Source organism: Geotrypetes seraphini, chromosome 13, assembly GCF_902459505.1.
Source record: "Geotrypetes seraphini chromosome 13, aGeoSer1.1, whole genome shotgun sequence".
NCBI classification, from domain to species: Eukaryota; Metazoa; Chordata; class Amphibia; order Gymnophiona; family Dermophiidae; genus Geotrypetes; species Geotrypetes seraphini.
The window spans coordinates 47,658,070-47,673,265 of record NC_047096.1 but is presented as its reverse complement, the minus strand read 5'-3'; the positions used below and the strand labels follow the sequence as shown (position 1 = coordinate 47,673,265).

At 40.8% G+C, this 15,196-nt stretch overlaps 1 protein-coding gene across 1 annotated transcript; it reads left to right on the top strand.

Moving 5' to 3' along the window:
* The first annotated feature begins 3,707 nt into the window (after positions 1–3,707).
* Positions 3,708–14,805, top strand: LOC117347082 (transmembrane protein 45B-like). Its single transcript, XM_033917448.1, has 5 exons — positions 3,708–3,891; positions 7,332–7,541; positions 8,458–8,642; positions 10,689–10,834; positions 14,694–14,805. The coding sequence occupies exons 1-5, from the start codon at positions 3,708–3,710 to the stop codon at positions 14,803–14,805; spliced, it is 837 nt and encodes a 278-aa protein (XP_033773339.1).
* The last annotated feature ends 391 nt before the right edge of the window (positions 14,806–15,196 follow it).

Below are 15,196 nucleotides of genomic sequence, written 5' to 3'. Positions count from 1 at the left end.
CCCCAGAAGGACCAGCCCCAGCAGTACTAGGGACCGGGAGAACCTCAAGGGAACCACAAACCTCCCCCACAGATAAAGGAACACCACGCTCACCAGACCTACCCAAAGAGGACCCGGCAGATCTTCCCCGACCCCCTTTAGGAGGCCCACCCCTCCGCTCCCGGCAAGACCCACAACAAGAGCAGCGGCTGTCAAGGCAGACAAGGCCGCCATTTAAGAAGACTGCGCGGACTGAGGACGAGCCCCAGCGTCAGACGGAAGAGAACTCACCACGTCTGACGCAGGATCCTCATCAAAAGAATCACCAGCTTGAAAAGACATCTCGGCCAGGTCCTCCACGTGCTCCACCAGCTCCACGTGCTCCACCAGCCCCACGTGCTCCGCCAGCCCCACGTGCTCCGCCATCTCCACCGAGGAACCGCACTGCTCCAAACACCACAAACCGACACGTGGAAGAAAACGACCTGAGCCACCACCGAGGACAGGAAGACAGCAAACCTCACTACCCCAAGCACCGCGAGCCCCCGCGAGCAGAAGAAAAACACCAAATCCGCTAAAGCCGCCGCCGAGGACAGAGAGAGACTTGAATCTAAAATAACTTGGCTGCTTGAATCTAAAATAACCCTGCCCCCAGCGTCCTGCTGCTAGCCAATCCTGCACCCCTAAACTCGGCAGGTCGCATTCCCTCCTATCCTAATCTCCCTTTTAAACTTCGGCCCGCCTCTCTTCCCCCCAAGAACCAATCCCGACGGGCAGACACGAAGAGCCTTCCAGCCCCGTGTTATCAACGCCCGTCGAGACTAGCTCTCGGGCTAACTTATAAGCAAAGGATATAGTTCAAGCAGCTGAGCCTGTTGGTTTGGTCTGGCTCTTTTTTTGATCCCCTTGCTTAATAATCCACTTCCATTTTCACTAGGAAGCCTGGTGTAATTCAGACTGTCTATCATCATATACACGTGTGCACCTTTTTTGTGTTGTGCTTGGATTCTTTTTTCTTTTTTTTTAGGATACTGGTAAAGGCTGATTAGATATAATCCAATGATGGTTATTTAACACAACATTGAAAATATCTTCAAAATAAGGGAGCGGAGTCTACACCTCATGGGAAATGGACGCTTGAGATCGCTGCTCTCCTCACATACTCATTTTCTCTTTATCTCCAGCATTATTTTTTTCTTATCAAATTACTATATATTGTGCAGAATAATTTCTCTATTATCTGCTGGTAAACAGTTTCATGGTGATTCTTCAGCTAATTGTGGTAAGAAACCTTGGCAAGATTTACCTACCCCGATTAAGATGGCTGCCGGCAAAGAACTTTCTGCCTTGATTGAGCTGATTATTTTAGAGCGTACCTAGCAAAGCACTTATTCAATCTAGTGTTCATAATATCATTGAATTGCAGTCAAATGTGTCTCAGCTATCCTCACAGCTCAACATTTGTAATGAACATACCTTACAAGCTGAAAACCGTATTTCTAAAATTGAGGATGCAGTGTTTTTTATGGCGCACTGATCAAGAACAACTATATGCTCTCAAACGTGACCTTGAGGAAGGAAGCTCTGACATCCTCATTCAATCTTCAGCTGTGCTCCACTACCCCCATGCAGGAGAATGGACACTGCCTTGATCTTGTCCTCTTCGCTAACTCCTCAATTATCAACTTCTCCACCTCAATTCTTCCGCTCTCAGACCATCACCTGAACACTTTCATGACTCAACACCATCCTCCCTCCCAGACTCGACTGATCCTCACCAATACATTCACGAATCTTCAGGCTATTGACCTGTGCGCTCTCTCTACCAAGATTTCTCCCCTCCTCTCAAACACCACACAACATAAATCTGTCAATGAAGCAGTTTCTTCTTATAATACTGTTCTTTCCTCTGCTCTTGACACCTGTTCAAGCAGGCTGGAAGACAAACATCGAGGCCAAAAGAATTGCCAGAATGGATTCTCTCTCCCACATGACTGGGCTAGAGACTCTGTTCTGTGAATTCAAATAACAGACATGAGGAAAAGCCATGTAATAAACAAGTAGATTTTATTACTAGTGCTCCCATTGTCTGGGAAGAGCAAGCCATCAGAATTTCAGTGCTCTTCAAAGGAAGAAACCAAGGACAAACAGATGTATAACCCTATGTGACATCATTTGTAATAATCATGCTTTAGAATACAATGGCAGAGTTGATCACATGACTTCCTTTCCAAAAATGCTTTACGTCAATGTTAACATTAAAAGTCCATTCTGTTAAGTTTTTAAACCCAGCAGATGTCAGTGTTTCACTTTTTCTTTCTAAATCATTTTTGATCTCTGACCTTTTCTAATATCAATCATGTCAGTAAAAAGCCTAGTTTTGACATCTACATCCTGGCATCTGTATGACCTCCCAATTAGCATTATACAAGGAACGGATTATCTCTGTAAAACACCAAAGTTTCCTGTTTCTCTGAGAACCTTATCCCCATGGATGTGTATGAAAAATGGTACATAAATTTATGTCTTAAAAGTCACAAAATCAACCTTCTGAACTTCCGTACCATAGCCAGCATGTAGAATCAGCAATTTAGACAAGGAATGCCAATCTGTGAGCTTATGCCCACTGACTCATGCTGCCGGTAATCCCCAACAGTCCTGGCAGGAGGGATGCCCACTCCCTCCCACCACCATGAATGGAGAGGGTGAAAGCTGGATTGAAGTGAGTTGAGAACAGCTTGAGATGAAAAAAAGTCAAGACAATGGCAGTGAACAGCATGTTCAAGTAGCTTAGACAAGAAGGGGAGGAGGGAGACGGGTGATAATTGGAAGGGCAGGTGGGGTCCAGAGAGGTTTTTTTGAGAAGTGGCTAAAATACAGTATGTTTGAAGGTGTCAGGTACAGTCACTGTAGAGAGCAATAGGTTGAGGATCTGGCAGATAGTGGGGATGATAGTAGGAGAGATGGTGACCAATAGGCAGGTGGGGATGGGGGTCAGAGGAGCAGGTAGTGAGTTTGGAGAGAAGATGTACAATTTCTTCAACTGTAATTTTAGAGAAAGAAGAAAAGGTGGCAGGGGTTGGTAGGAAGGACGTGAGGAGAGAGAGGTGGAGGCAATTCGGTTGAGAACGTGAGGTTAGTCTTTTGAACCTTATTGTAGAAGTACTTTGCCATGGCCTGGGGAGTGAAGGAGGAGTCAGCATTGAGGGGACATTGAGTAAATAGTTAAGCATGGCAAAGAGATGATGAGGGTCAGATCCAAGAGAATCAGTCAAGCGGGCATAGTAGGTTTGGGGGGAGTCTTGGAAGGCCCATCATGTACTAAAAGGGGGTTCTGGTGAAATATGTACCTGGCACACTTTATGTGAAGTTCATAGGTGCCTCACTGCCCTTTTGGCAAGTCTGTCCAAATGGGCTTGCTTTGAGCATTTTGAACTTGGACATTTTTGTATTTGAAAAAGGCCCAAAAAGTTAGATGTCCAAATAGATCATTTAAAAAAAAAAATTGAACAACTAGTGGTTTTGAAAAAGGACAGTTTTCCACCCCGATTTTGGGACATCTTGTGGAAGACAACCAAAGTTGGACTTAGACGTCCTATCAAAAATGGCCCGCTGTGTGTTTAGTGGCAATATAGAAAGTAGTAGTAATGAGCTCCACTACACTGACTGTGGTGCGTGCTCAGTGACAATTAATATCACATTTCTTATTTCAGGGATTCTGATCTGCAATGGGAAGTTTCCCAGGCCATGCACTTCCAGGCAGCTTCTTCTTGTTATTTGGGCTTTGGTGGTCAGTGAAATACCCACTAAAATACCTGAGCAGGAGGATGAAGACCAACTGTTATTCAAGGTTGTTTTACCAGCGATTGGAGCTTATTGAGGGACTGGTGAAAGTCATCTTTTCCCTAGTAGGTAAGGATTACAGAGAAAACTGGTACACCATAGTTGTCAACTTTTTTCTAAAGTATTTATATACCACTTATACTGGTTTACATTCAGTTACTTAAGCATTTTCCCTATCTGTCCCAGTGGGCTCACTCTACCTGGGGCAATGGGGGATTAAGTGACTTGCCCAGGGTCACAAGGAGCAGCATGGGATTTGAACCCACAACCAACTTTCACACTAAATGACAACACCAGTCCCTCACTGCTATTGATATCATACTTGCAGATCCTGGGGAATTATTCCACTGCCTTAGGAAGAGGTAGGAAGAGATTTTGGTCTCCAAAAGTTAGTAAAATATATATTAAAATGAGTCCAATAAAAAGATTACCTTATTTCCATTTTCTATTTATAAATGTTTATCAATACAGCTATAATACTACTTTATTCTAAAGCAAGAAAAAAAATATATTTTTTCTATCTTTTGTCATCTCTGGTTTCTGCTTTCCTCATCTCTTCACTCTCTATTCCATCCATTTTCTGCCCTCTTTCTCTGTCCCTTCCATTTTTCTTTTTCTGTCTCCACACCCTCTCCCATGCTCTAGCATATCTCTTCTCCTTTCCTTTCCTCCTTCCCACCCTAACTCACCTCATGGTCTGGCATCTGCTTCCCTTCCCCCATGCCCTGGGATCTCTCTCCTCCTTCCATCTCTCCCTCTCCCTCCATGCTCTGGCATCTCCTTTCCTTCCTTTCCCTTCCTTCCCGATGGTCTGGCATCTGTCTCCTTCCCTTCCCTCCTCATGCCCTGGCTTCTCTCTCCTCTCCTTCCCATCCACCATCAAAAGCAGTGGTCTCAAACTCAAGCCCTTTGCAGGGCCACATTTTGGATTTGTAGGGACTTGGAGGGCCTCAGAAAAAATAGTTAATGTCTTATTAAAGAAATGACAATTTTGCATGAGGTAAAACTCTTTATAGTTTCTAAATCTTTCCTTTTGGCTAAGTCTTAATAATAATAATATTGTCATTTAAAGCTAAAAAGACATATGATCAAGAAACGGTTTTCTTTTACTTTTGTGATTATGATAAACATACCAAGGGTCTCAAAATAGTACCTTGCAGGGCGCATGCAGCCCCTGGGCTGCAAGTTTGAGACCACTGATCAAAAGCAAACAAAAGTAAAAATTGGTTATGAAAATAACTCTTTGATATTTCTGCACATGGTGAGCACATGCAAGTGAAGAACACTGAGCGACTGAGAGAAAGCACATTAAATTTTTTTGCTACATGCAGATGGTCAGAAGCTGCGAGAAGAGAGAGTCAGAACTATGATATTGCAGGGCTATGGCAGATGCTCCCAGTGGTACTTGTGGAGAAATAAGGTGGCAAAAAAAGGGGACGGACAGTACCCACCTCCCCTTCACTGCAGTATATTCAGAGGTTTTAGACAAGAGACTTTGATAATATCGCAGTAAATTTCATAATAATACATTTTGGCTGAGACTCAGATATTTCATGTTCATATTTCATGTTTATTAAAATTTGATATAATGCCTTATCAAAAATCAAAGCGGTTTTACACAGTTTAATAAAGTAAACAACAAAAAATAAAAAAATAAAAAAGGAGGGAACAACAAAACAACACCAAAAACAAAAGACAGCATTCCAACAGACAGCTATGACAAACTGAAACGAAAGGAGCCGAGGAGGAACTACAATATTTGGAGAGAAAAGAAGAACGAAAGGTAAAAACAAAAGGAGGGGTGGGGGTAAAATAGTGAGCTCAACCAAAAAAGTTGAACTACCATAGACTTAAAACATCCTTAAAAGGACGATTATGAGTCAAACGCATCTTTAAAGAGTAAAGTTTTTAAACTGGATTTAAATTTATCAAGGACTGTAATTTCTTTTAAGTGGCTTGGGGCAGCATTCCAAAGCAAGGGGGCCGTGACAGAAAAGATGCTGGTATTGATGTGCCTAAGTGAAGGGATAGCAAGTAAATTTTGGTTAGCAGATCGGAGGGAACGTTAAGAAGAATGAGGGATCGCTGGCTGAATTTGAGATGTAAAAGAAGGAATGATGTTGATGAGGGTGCATCCTATTCAAAGCATAATGAAGCTTATTCAATGGTGTCTGTTGCCAGGGCGACACCCATGCTGTCTTTTGATAGTAATTTCCCAGTATAGCTCCCTTCTTCAAGTTTGAAGATTCTGGTGATATAAGGTATAGCCCGTCACAATTACATTTTTTTATTGAATTATCGCTTTAGACCTTGTTTTAATCTTTATTCTACATATTCAAGTAGACTAACATGAAAATGCCTAGAATTGTATGGTTAATATGGAGTAGTCAATGTTTTATAAATAAAATTCATAAATTTTGCTCAACATAAAATTATTCAAATGCACTGAAAGTCTTAATTGCTCATAAGCATGTAATTGTACGATTCGGCATCCCTGGTTAGACTATTATGACAATAGGACAAATATTCTAGGTTGGTGGCTCACTGCAAAACAGGGGTGTCCAACCTTTTGGCTTTCCTGGGCCACATTGGCTGAAAAAAAATTTTCTGGGGCTGCGCAAACGCTGCAGCAAGACAGAGGAGGGAGCCGGCAAGACGGTAAACAGCTGGGAGCAGCAGGGGAAAACACTGCATTGCCCTCGACCGGGGCAGCACAAAATACTTCACGGGGCTGCATGCAGCCCTCGGGCCGCATGTTGGACACTCCTGCTGTAGAGGAGCTGGGCTCAATTTCCAGGTCAGATCTTCTTTCTGGGTCTGCTAGGGTAGAGATACTGTGGGAGTGAGCTGATATGGAGGATATAAAATTGAGGATAAATGCTTATAGCACCATTGCTCAATTGAAGCTGGTTCTGATTGAGCTGGAAGCCCAAAGGAACAGGAGGAAACCGCTAGGCCAGTGTATCGCAAACTGTGCCACAGTACACTAGTGTGCTGCGGTGAGACATCGGCAAGAAGGAGAGACACAGGCGCCAACTGACTGTTTACAGGACGTGCCTCTCGCAGCAAGAGGCACAGCCTGTAGTCAATGAGTCTGCGCCAGTCCCTCTTTTCCTTCAGCACCCTCCCCCTACCAGCATAGTGATAGCAGGTTCGGGGCCCCATCTGGAGGGCCTCCGTGCATGCATGGATTTTGGCGTGATGACATCACACATGTGCATGACATCACTGCATCGACATCCGTGCATTTCCGGATGCCCTGCGGCCACGACGACGAGTTTAGTGTGCCACAACTACAAAACATTTGTGGGACTGTGCTAGGCCCAAAAAATGATGTTGCCTAAATAATTGTAATCTGCCAGGATAGTGTTGTCACTGGAAAGGTATAACCTGTGCTCTTGCATTTATCTCCGAAGTTAAAAACCTTTTTCATTTCAGCAGGCTGAGGACTCATTACTCACACCTTGCTTGTAGAAAGAAACTTAACCTCTTATATTTTCCTACCATAGGAATATTGGCAGAGCAATTTGACAATGGTTTTCACATGCCTCTCATTAATGGGGAAGATCACAGCTGGATGAAACTGAAGAACTGGCAACATTTCACTGTTTATTTGTTCTATGGGCTCTCTGGTATGGTGGACGTGCTCACATACTTCCCATTCAAGGTGCCTGTAGGACTGGATCGCCTATCTCTGTCCCTTGCTGAGTTTTTTGAAGGTCAGTAATCATACCAAATAATAAAATAATTATAATAACAATGTCTAGAAATTCTATAAATGGTGACGATTATTCCACACGCCAATATTGTTTGGATTGAGAGATCAAAGTGATTTGACCTTCCATGTTAGGTCAGGTTCATTTCTGATGTATGTCCTTGTAGGTTCCTAGCCCCTGTCATGTTTTATAAAAGATCGGCAAATCATTCAAATTGGCAGCAGAAGTGAACTGACGACTTCCATTTATCAGAACAGTAGAATTAAAGTTATGAATTGGTAAACATAGCAAAATGGTAGCTCTGGTGGTGGTTCTTCTATTGTGGATGTCTTGAAAACCTCTCTGGCTAGGGAGCTCCCAGGACATCTTTGGGAACCACTAGATTATGGAGTCAAGATCTGGCTGTAACGTAACTAAGAGAATAGCATTTGGGAAATAATTTTATGGGGTATAGCACCATCTCCTCTAGTCCTTCTTTTCAATGTGATGCTAATGGATTGTGCACAAAAGTGCACGCCCTGTTAGAAAGGAATGTTAGGCTGAACAATCTTCAAGATAGGGAAGTTCTAAGTGCCTAATTTTATTTTATTGTAAATCGCTTAGGTCTGTAATATGCTTAAGCGGGATATCAAATGTTAATAAAACATAAACATAATTAATTCCATTTTTCAGTGATTGGTTGACTTTGAACTGTCCCAGCATTTTGACTCATTAATCATATCCTATTTTGCAAGCTGCAAACCCTCATCTATACTGCATATAGCGTATTTCTAGGGAAGTTGCAAATGCAATGCAGATGAAAAAAAAAAATAAATAACCATCCTTTCTAGTTTGGGTTGATACATTCCAAAGTCATGGGGGTGCAGTGCGTTTCATAAAGTTGTTTCAAAGTAAATGTAATATTCCTTATTTTTGTTAGGGTTTATCTTCTATTTTCATGTCCATAATCGCTCTGAACTGGACCAGTATATCCACTCAGTGCTTCTCGTTGCGGTATTTGGTGGGGCATTCACTATCTTTCTGGAGGTGTTCATGAGGGAACAGGTTGTCTTGGAGTTCTTCCGTACCAGTCTCACCATCATACAGGGAACCTGGTTCTGGCAGGTCAGTAGAATTCAAATTTATTATTTAAGCTCTGATGGACTGCTGCCGGTAGCTGTGGATTGCAGGACAGCTTGCTTAGTTGATCACAGAGGTTTCCCTTCCTCTTTTTCAGGATGGTCGGTTAAATTCTACATACGAATGCCCTGGAGCTGTATTGTAGCATAAGATAAACTCCTAAGCAACAAATTCCATAGTCTTTATAGCTAGTACAAGGACACTCTGTATGGTGTTGGTGAATAAACTGTAAAAGTGTCTTTTTGGCCATTTTTTTTCTAATATCCAAATTAAACAAACAAAAAAAAATCATCACTTTATGAAAATATTGATAATATTATTTTGCATATCATACAGTATGTTTGAAAAATACAGTTGCTGTATTACCAATAAGAGTCGTATGTGATCCGTGAGTACTGATAGCAGAAGAAATATGCAATCTGCCTCTTATACCCTGTAAGAGATGCTGATGCGCATTACAAAAAGACATAAGAGAGACAGTAGGAATAAAACTTGAAAATCAACCACAATTTTCTATCAATGTAAAATCATCATTGGCCATCTTGAAAGAAGATAGCTCCAGTCATCCCCTGAAACAGCAACTGGCTAAACAGGGAACCCCTGTTGGGGAATTAATAATTTTAACAATAGTCTGCTATTATGTAAAGTCTACATTCAGTTAAATACTTATTTTATTTTTTTTAAGTATTTGGGTTGGAATGAACAATCCATGTGTTTGAATTATGACATGGGACTACTTCACTAGTTTTAAGAAAGGTTTGGACAAGTTCCTGGAGGAAAAGTCCATAGTCGGTTATTGGGAAAGATATGGGGGAAGCCACTGCTTGCCCTGGATCGGTAGTATGGAATGTTGCTACTCCTTGGGTTTTTGCCAGGTACTAGTGAGCTGGGTTGGCCACCTTGAGAACGGGCTACTTGGCTTGATGGACCATTGGTCTGACCCAGTAAGGCTATTCTTATGATTTATATACTGTATATATTTGCCTTATTTTGAAAAAGTTGTAATATGTGGATTTAGGAGATTGAATTATTGATATTTTTTTTTAATAATTCTTTTTTTGAATTTACTTAATTTGAGTAACTTGGCTTGATTGATGAGGAGTGATTAAATAGTACCAGGAAAAGTTAAGCTCAACATTTGAAATTTTATTTTTATTTCTCTTTTTCTTTATAATTTTTTCTATTGAATTTTGAATTTCTATTGAATTGAATTTTCTATTGAATTTTTTCTATTGAATTTTGAAAATAAGCCTTGTTTATTATGAAACTTGTTTGAAATTTAAGGCAAATTCAACAATAATGTGGGCTAGATAGAAATAATTGTTTGTAATTACCTTTCTTGTAGGTAGATCTATTCTTATTGGTCTTTTGAGAAATGTATGATTTAAATGTGAATTTTAAAAAAATTTATTATTATTGATATTTTGAGGAATCATTTTTGTAGCGTTTTTCTAAGACATTGGATTATTGTGAGCCGATGGTACTCCTTTTAGACTGAGGTCTTTTTTTTTCTCCAGTTTTATTGTATAAGTTCATTAATAGCAAGTTGAGGTAAGATTTTCCAGATCCCATTTTGTCCATTGGTAGGAAACTGTGATACTCATGAGCATCTCATGAAGGTAGGGACACACGTGGTGTACATGAGTCCTGAACTTAGAAAGTATGTATTGGAGGAAAGGTGAGAGAGGGGAGATATGATAGAGACATTTAAATACCTACGTGGCATAAACGCACAGAAGGCGAGTCTCAATTGAAAGGAATCTCTGGAATGAGGACACATAGGATGAAAGTGAAAGGGGATAGATTTAGAAGTAACCTCAGAAAATAGTTTTCATGGAAAGGGTGATGAGTGCGTGGAGCGACCTCCTGGTGGAGACAAAAAAAAAAAAAAAGCTTGGGACAAGTACTTTGGATCTCTAAGATAGAGGAGGGGATAGTAGATGGTATGGTTAGGCAGTGTAGATAGGCCATATGGTTTTTATCTGCCTTCATATTTCTCTGTTTATATTTTTTTTTCTGTTTTTGTCCCAGATTGCATTTGTGCTGTATCCACCATCAGGAATACCAGAGTGGAACCAGCAGGACCATAACAACATCATGTTTATCACCATATGCTTCTGCTGGCATTATGCAATTGCCCTGATCTTAATGTCCATCAGCTATTCTCTAGTTTATTGGTATGTGTACTGAGATACTGTAGGTTGGCGATCTCCATGATAAACCAAAATGCAGTTAAAGCCCACCTTTTGCCACACCTTGATAACTCCCACCCCACCCGCTAAGAGTTAGAAGCAACCTTCAAAAGGTGGCCTTTAAGCCTGGATTTACATTATTTTTTAATTTTATTTTTAGTATTTATATACCACTTATTACCTAAGTGGTTTACATTCAGGTACTCAAGCACTTTTCTCTATCTATCCTGGCAGGCTTACACTCTATCTAATGTACCTGGGGCAATGGGGGATTAACAAGGAGCAGCGAGAGATTTGAACGCACAACCTCAGGATGCTGAGGCTGTAGCTCTAACCGCTGTGCCACACACTCCCACTAGGCCAGAGACAGAGCACATTGCACTAACTGAAGATGGCATATGAGCATGAAGATGGAAAGAAGGGACCCTGAAGTTGGCAGTAGAGCAGAAGTCACTGATTAAAATGACTTCCCAATATTCAAAGTTAGTGCACCTAAGCCAAAACTGCTAACTTGTGGATAATCCAGGGGTGGTGCATAAATTGGGCTACATAAAAAAACGGTCCTATCTTTATGCAATTTGTCTTAAGCGATTAAGGACTGATTATTGCACTTAACAGCATATGTTTTAACTGGCAACATACTACCAGAAATTCAAAGGCAGTGCCCAGACATGGCCTGGCATTGAACATCCAGGAATACAGTTAGCAGCATTCATAAAAACGTTGATCATTGGTGGCTGAATATTGGCCAAAGAGTTCTCAGGGAGGAGTGCAGGAAGAGATACGAACATAAGAATAGCCTTACTGGGTAAGACCAAAGATCCATCTAGCCCAGTATCCGTGGCCAATCCGTGTCCAATCCAGGTCACAAGTACTTGGCAAAAAACCAAATAGTAACAACATTCTATGCTAGCAATCTAGGGTAAGCAATGGCTTCCCCCATGTCTGTCTCAATAGGAGACTATAGACTTCTCCTCCAGAAACTTGTCCAAACCTTTTTTAAAACCAGCTATGTTAACATAGAAAGTGACGGCAGATAACCTTCATCATGATCAAGTGGCGGCCCGACAGGAATTTTTCTTTGCTGTGGTGCTTTAAAGACCTGATTTTCACCCATACGGTTGAGGTTAATTGAGGCAGGTTAATTTTCACCCATAAGGAGGAGGTTAATTGAGGCAGAGCAAGCTGAACAACTCAGACAGCATGGACGCTGAAAGACGGAGGCTAATGTACCAGTCACTTTACAGCACAATGGCAAAGAAAAATCCCTGCCATTTGATCATGATGAAGGAACAAGATCAATTACTCCTAAGATAAGAGAAGTGCTACCTTTTCCATTTCCATAAGTAGCCGTTGTAGTAACTTGTTTGTACTGGGACGAAAGAGTGTTATGATGGTCCCAAACTTGGTCTCTTAGCAGGAGACAAAGGGCACTGCGCACTTTTCATATTGTGGGCTCCTTTTACTAAAGTGCGTTAGGGCATTAATGCACGTGCTGAATTGCCCCTCGTGCTAGACCTTAATGCCAACATTGAGCTGGCGTTAGTTCTAGCTGCGTAGCGCACGGTGTAGCGCGCAGTAATATCCTGCATGCGCTAAAACGTTAGCGCACCTTAGTAAAAGGAGCCTTATATATATTTTTTTTTTATGTATTTTTTTTAATTTATGAACACTATTGAATATTAGAAGATATATGCTGGTATTTTGACAATCCAGAACAGCAGCACCTGGTATAGGAAAGCCTAATAGATCTTTTATTTCTTTTTTCATTCTACTTTCACTTTTTCTTGTTTTTTGGTTACTCATTTGGAACATCATAATGGACTTTGATTTGGGAGTCCACTACAAATAAGGATATTGTACTGTTCCTGGACTAAGCTTTAACATCTTTCAGCTTCCCGATAAGTAACTGACTTTTATGTGTTACTTTAGTTATATTATAATCCAGGGAACAAAGTGAAGTGGTGATGGCTCCCTTTATCGTTGCTCTAGTTCTGATTGACCTGTGAGTAGGAGCACTGAGCACACTTTATTTATAAAATTATAAAATTGTATTTATAATTTTGGTTGGGGGTTATTATTAATAGATTTTGAACAAGCACTGTTATTAGAGGTATCCTTAAGGGTCATGTAATATTAGAGGATGCCACTTAATTTATAGGCTCTGCTTGCTCTTGAAGGTCACAAAAATGTCCTGAGCTATCCTTTTTGATAGAAAAAAATAAAAATAAAAACTGGCTGAACATGTCCAGGTTAAGCTCTGTATATAGATCTTACTGGAAATTTCATTACAGCAAATGACTATGTTAGCCAGAAAATCCTGACACATTCTCTCTCTTTTTCAACTATCCCAAGTGAATGACATGAATGACATATCCTATTAATCACCATATCCTATTAATCTCTCTATCCTCAAAAATGGATTTCCTGTCCCACCAACTCTCTTTCTTCCTCCCCTTTTAAGTTCAATCAATTTGTACCTTGCTTAATCTTTTGTAAACCGCTTAGAACTTCACGGTATTGCGGTATATAAACTGTTATTATTATTATGATATAGGCTAGTGGTATAGCTAGATTTAAAAATGTTTGGACAAGATTTTGAAGGGCCGGTTCATTAGCAGCAATGTTCTTACTCGGAGACTTTGGTGCTGGGAGAGAGGTAGGTTCCATATTGAGAGACTGTAGATTAGAACATTTGGGGCACAAACTGAAATACTTGTGAAATCAAATTCAGCAAATGCTTTTCGTGTTGAGAAGAGTGAGGTTACGAATATGTTCAAACCCATAGATTTTCCCCAATAAAAAAAAATTAAAGATCTAGGGCTCCTTTTATTAAGGTACGCTAGCGTTTATAGCGCACGCAGGAAATTACCGCGCGCTACACTTCTAGAACTAATGTCAGCTCAATGTTGGTGTTAAGGTCTAGCACGCGCGGCAATGTAGCAAACGCTATTCCACGCGTTAAAGCCCTAGCGCACCTTAGTAAAAGAAGCCCCTAGTGTTTTCTGTAGTTCCCAAATGCAGTAATTTGATATCCTTTAAAAAAAAAAAAAAAAGTTTCCATGGCTGCATACTAAACTAAACAAAACAAAACCTTAAGTTTATATACCACATCATCTCCACGGATGTTGTGGAGCTCGTCACGGTTTACAAGAACTTAAAATATAGGAAGAGAAGGAAAAAAAAGGTTTACATGAACTTATATATAGAAGAGAAGAGTAAGGGGGGGATAGAATTACATTTTAGTGAAAAGCCAGGTTTTCAGTTGCTTGCGGAATAATTGGAGGGAGCCCAGGTTCCGCAGCGGGGTAGTAAGGTCGTTCCAAAGACCTGTGATTCTGAAGAGAAGGGATTTTCCCAGTTTACCTGCATAGCGAATACTGTGTAGAGAGGGGAAGGATAATTTATACCTTTGGTAGAGTCAGGACTCGAGGAGTTATAAGATAGTGGGATTAAGGGAGGAAGGATGCCGTGAATGATCTTAAAAGCCAGGCAGGAGCATTTGAAATGGATTCTGGAAATCATCTGAAATACCTGAGACTGCAACTGTATGTCAGTTTAACTTTTTAAAAAATCCCCTGGTTGAGAGAAGAATCAGAATAAATGTGGAAGAATACATAAATAAAATTCAAATTACCAATGACTGTGACCTTAGGCAAATCATTTTCCCTCTCTGTGCTTTGAGTACTCATCCGCTGTGCCACTAGACTGTGCATTTGTTTTGAAGCACTATAAGTGTAAAACCTGCAGAGATCCCGTTAGCAAGAAAGGTGTCTCATATACTGTACTATAACAACATTTATGGACCGCTATATAATCTATTAACCCTCTCTGTTCCACACAGTTTTGTAAAGAGACGAAGGTGGTACAACTCAGAAATGGATGTTGGGATTCAGAAGCTAAATTCAGACAAAGATGCTAAGGCTGCCCTCCTGGCTGGGTCAGAAGAGGAGTAATGAGAACACAGCAAAACAGGTTTCCAAAGAGCTTTGTGAATTTCAAAAAGGAAGTGCAAGCAAACAAAAATCACTAATTGTTCTTTTCTCAAATGGCAACATGCCCTACTTGGATGATGAAAGCATAAGCATAGCCTTACTGAGTCAGACCAATGGTCCATCTATCCCAGTATCCCATCTTCACAGTGGCCAATCCAGGTTAAAAGTACCTGGCAAAATCCAGGGCAAGCAGTGGCTTCCCCCATGTCTGTTTCGATAGCATTATGGGCATTTCCTCCAGGAACTTGATCAAACATTTTTTTTTAACCAGATACATTAACTGCTCTTACCACATCCTCTGGCAGCACATTCCAGAGCTTAACTACTCTCTGAGTAAAAAATATTTCCTCCT

Excerpts from the sequence above, each read along its gene's own strand:
- LOC117347082 (XM_033917448.1), top strand. The coding sequence starts at position 3,708 with ATGGGAAGTTTCCCAGGCCATGCACTTCCAGGCAGCTTCTTCTTGTTA. Across the intron at positions 3,892-7,331 it reads AGTCATCTTTTCCCTAGTAG|GAATATTGGCAGAGCAATTT; the intron begins GTAAGGATTACA and ends TTCCTACCATAG. Across the intron at positions 8,643-10,688 it reads AGGGAACCTGGTTCTGGCAG|ATTGCATTTGTGCTGTATCC; the intron begins GTCAGTAGAATT and ends TTTTTGTCCCAG.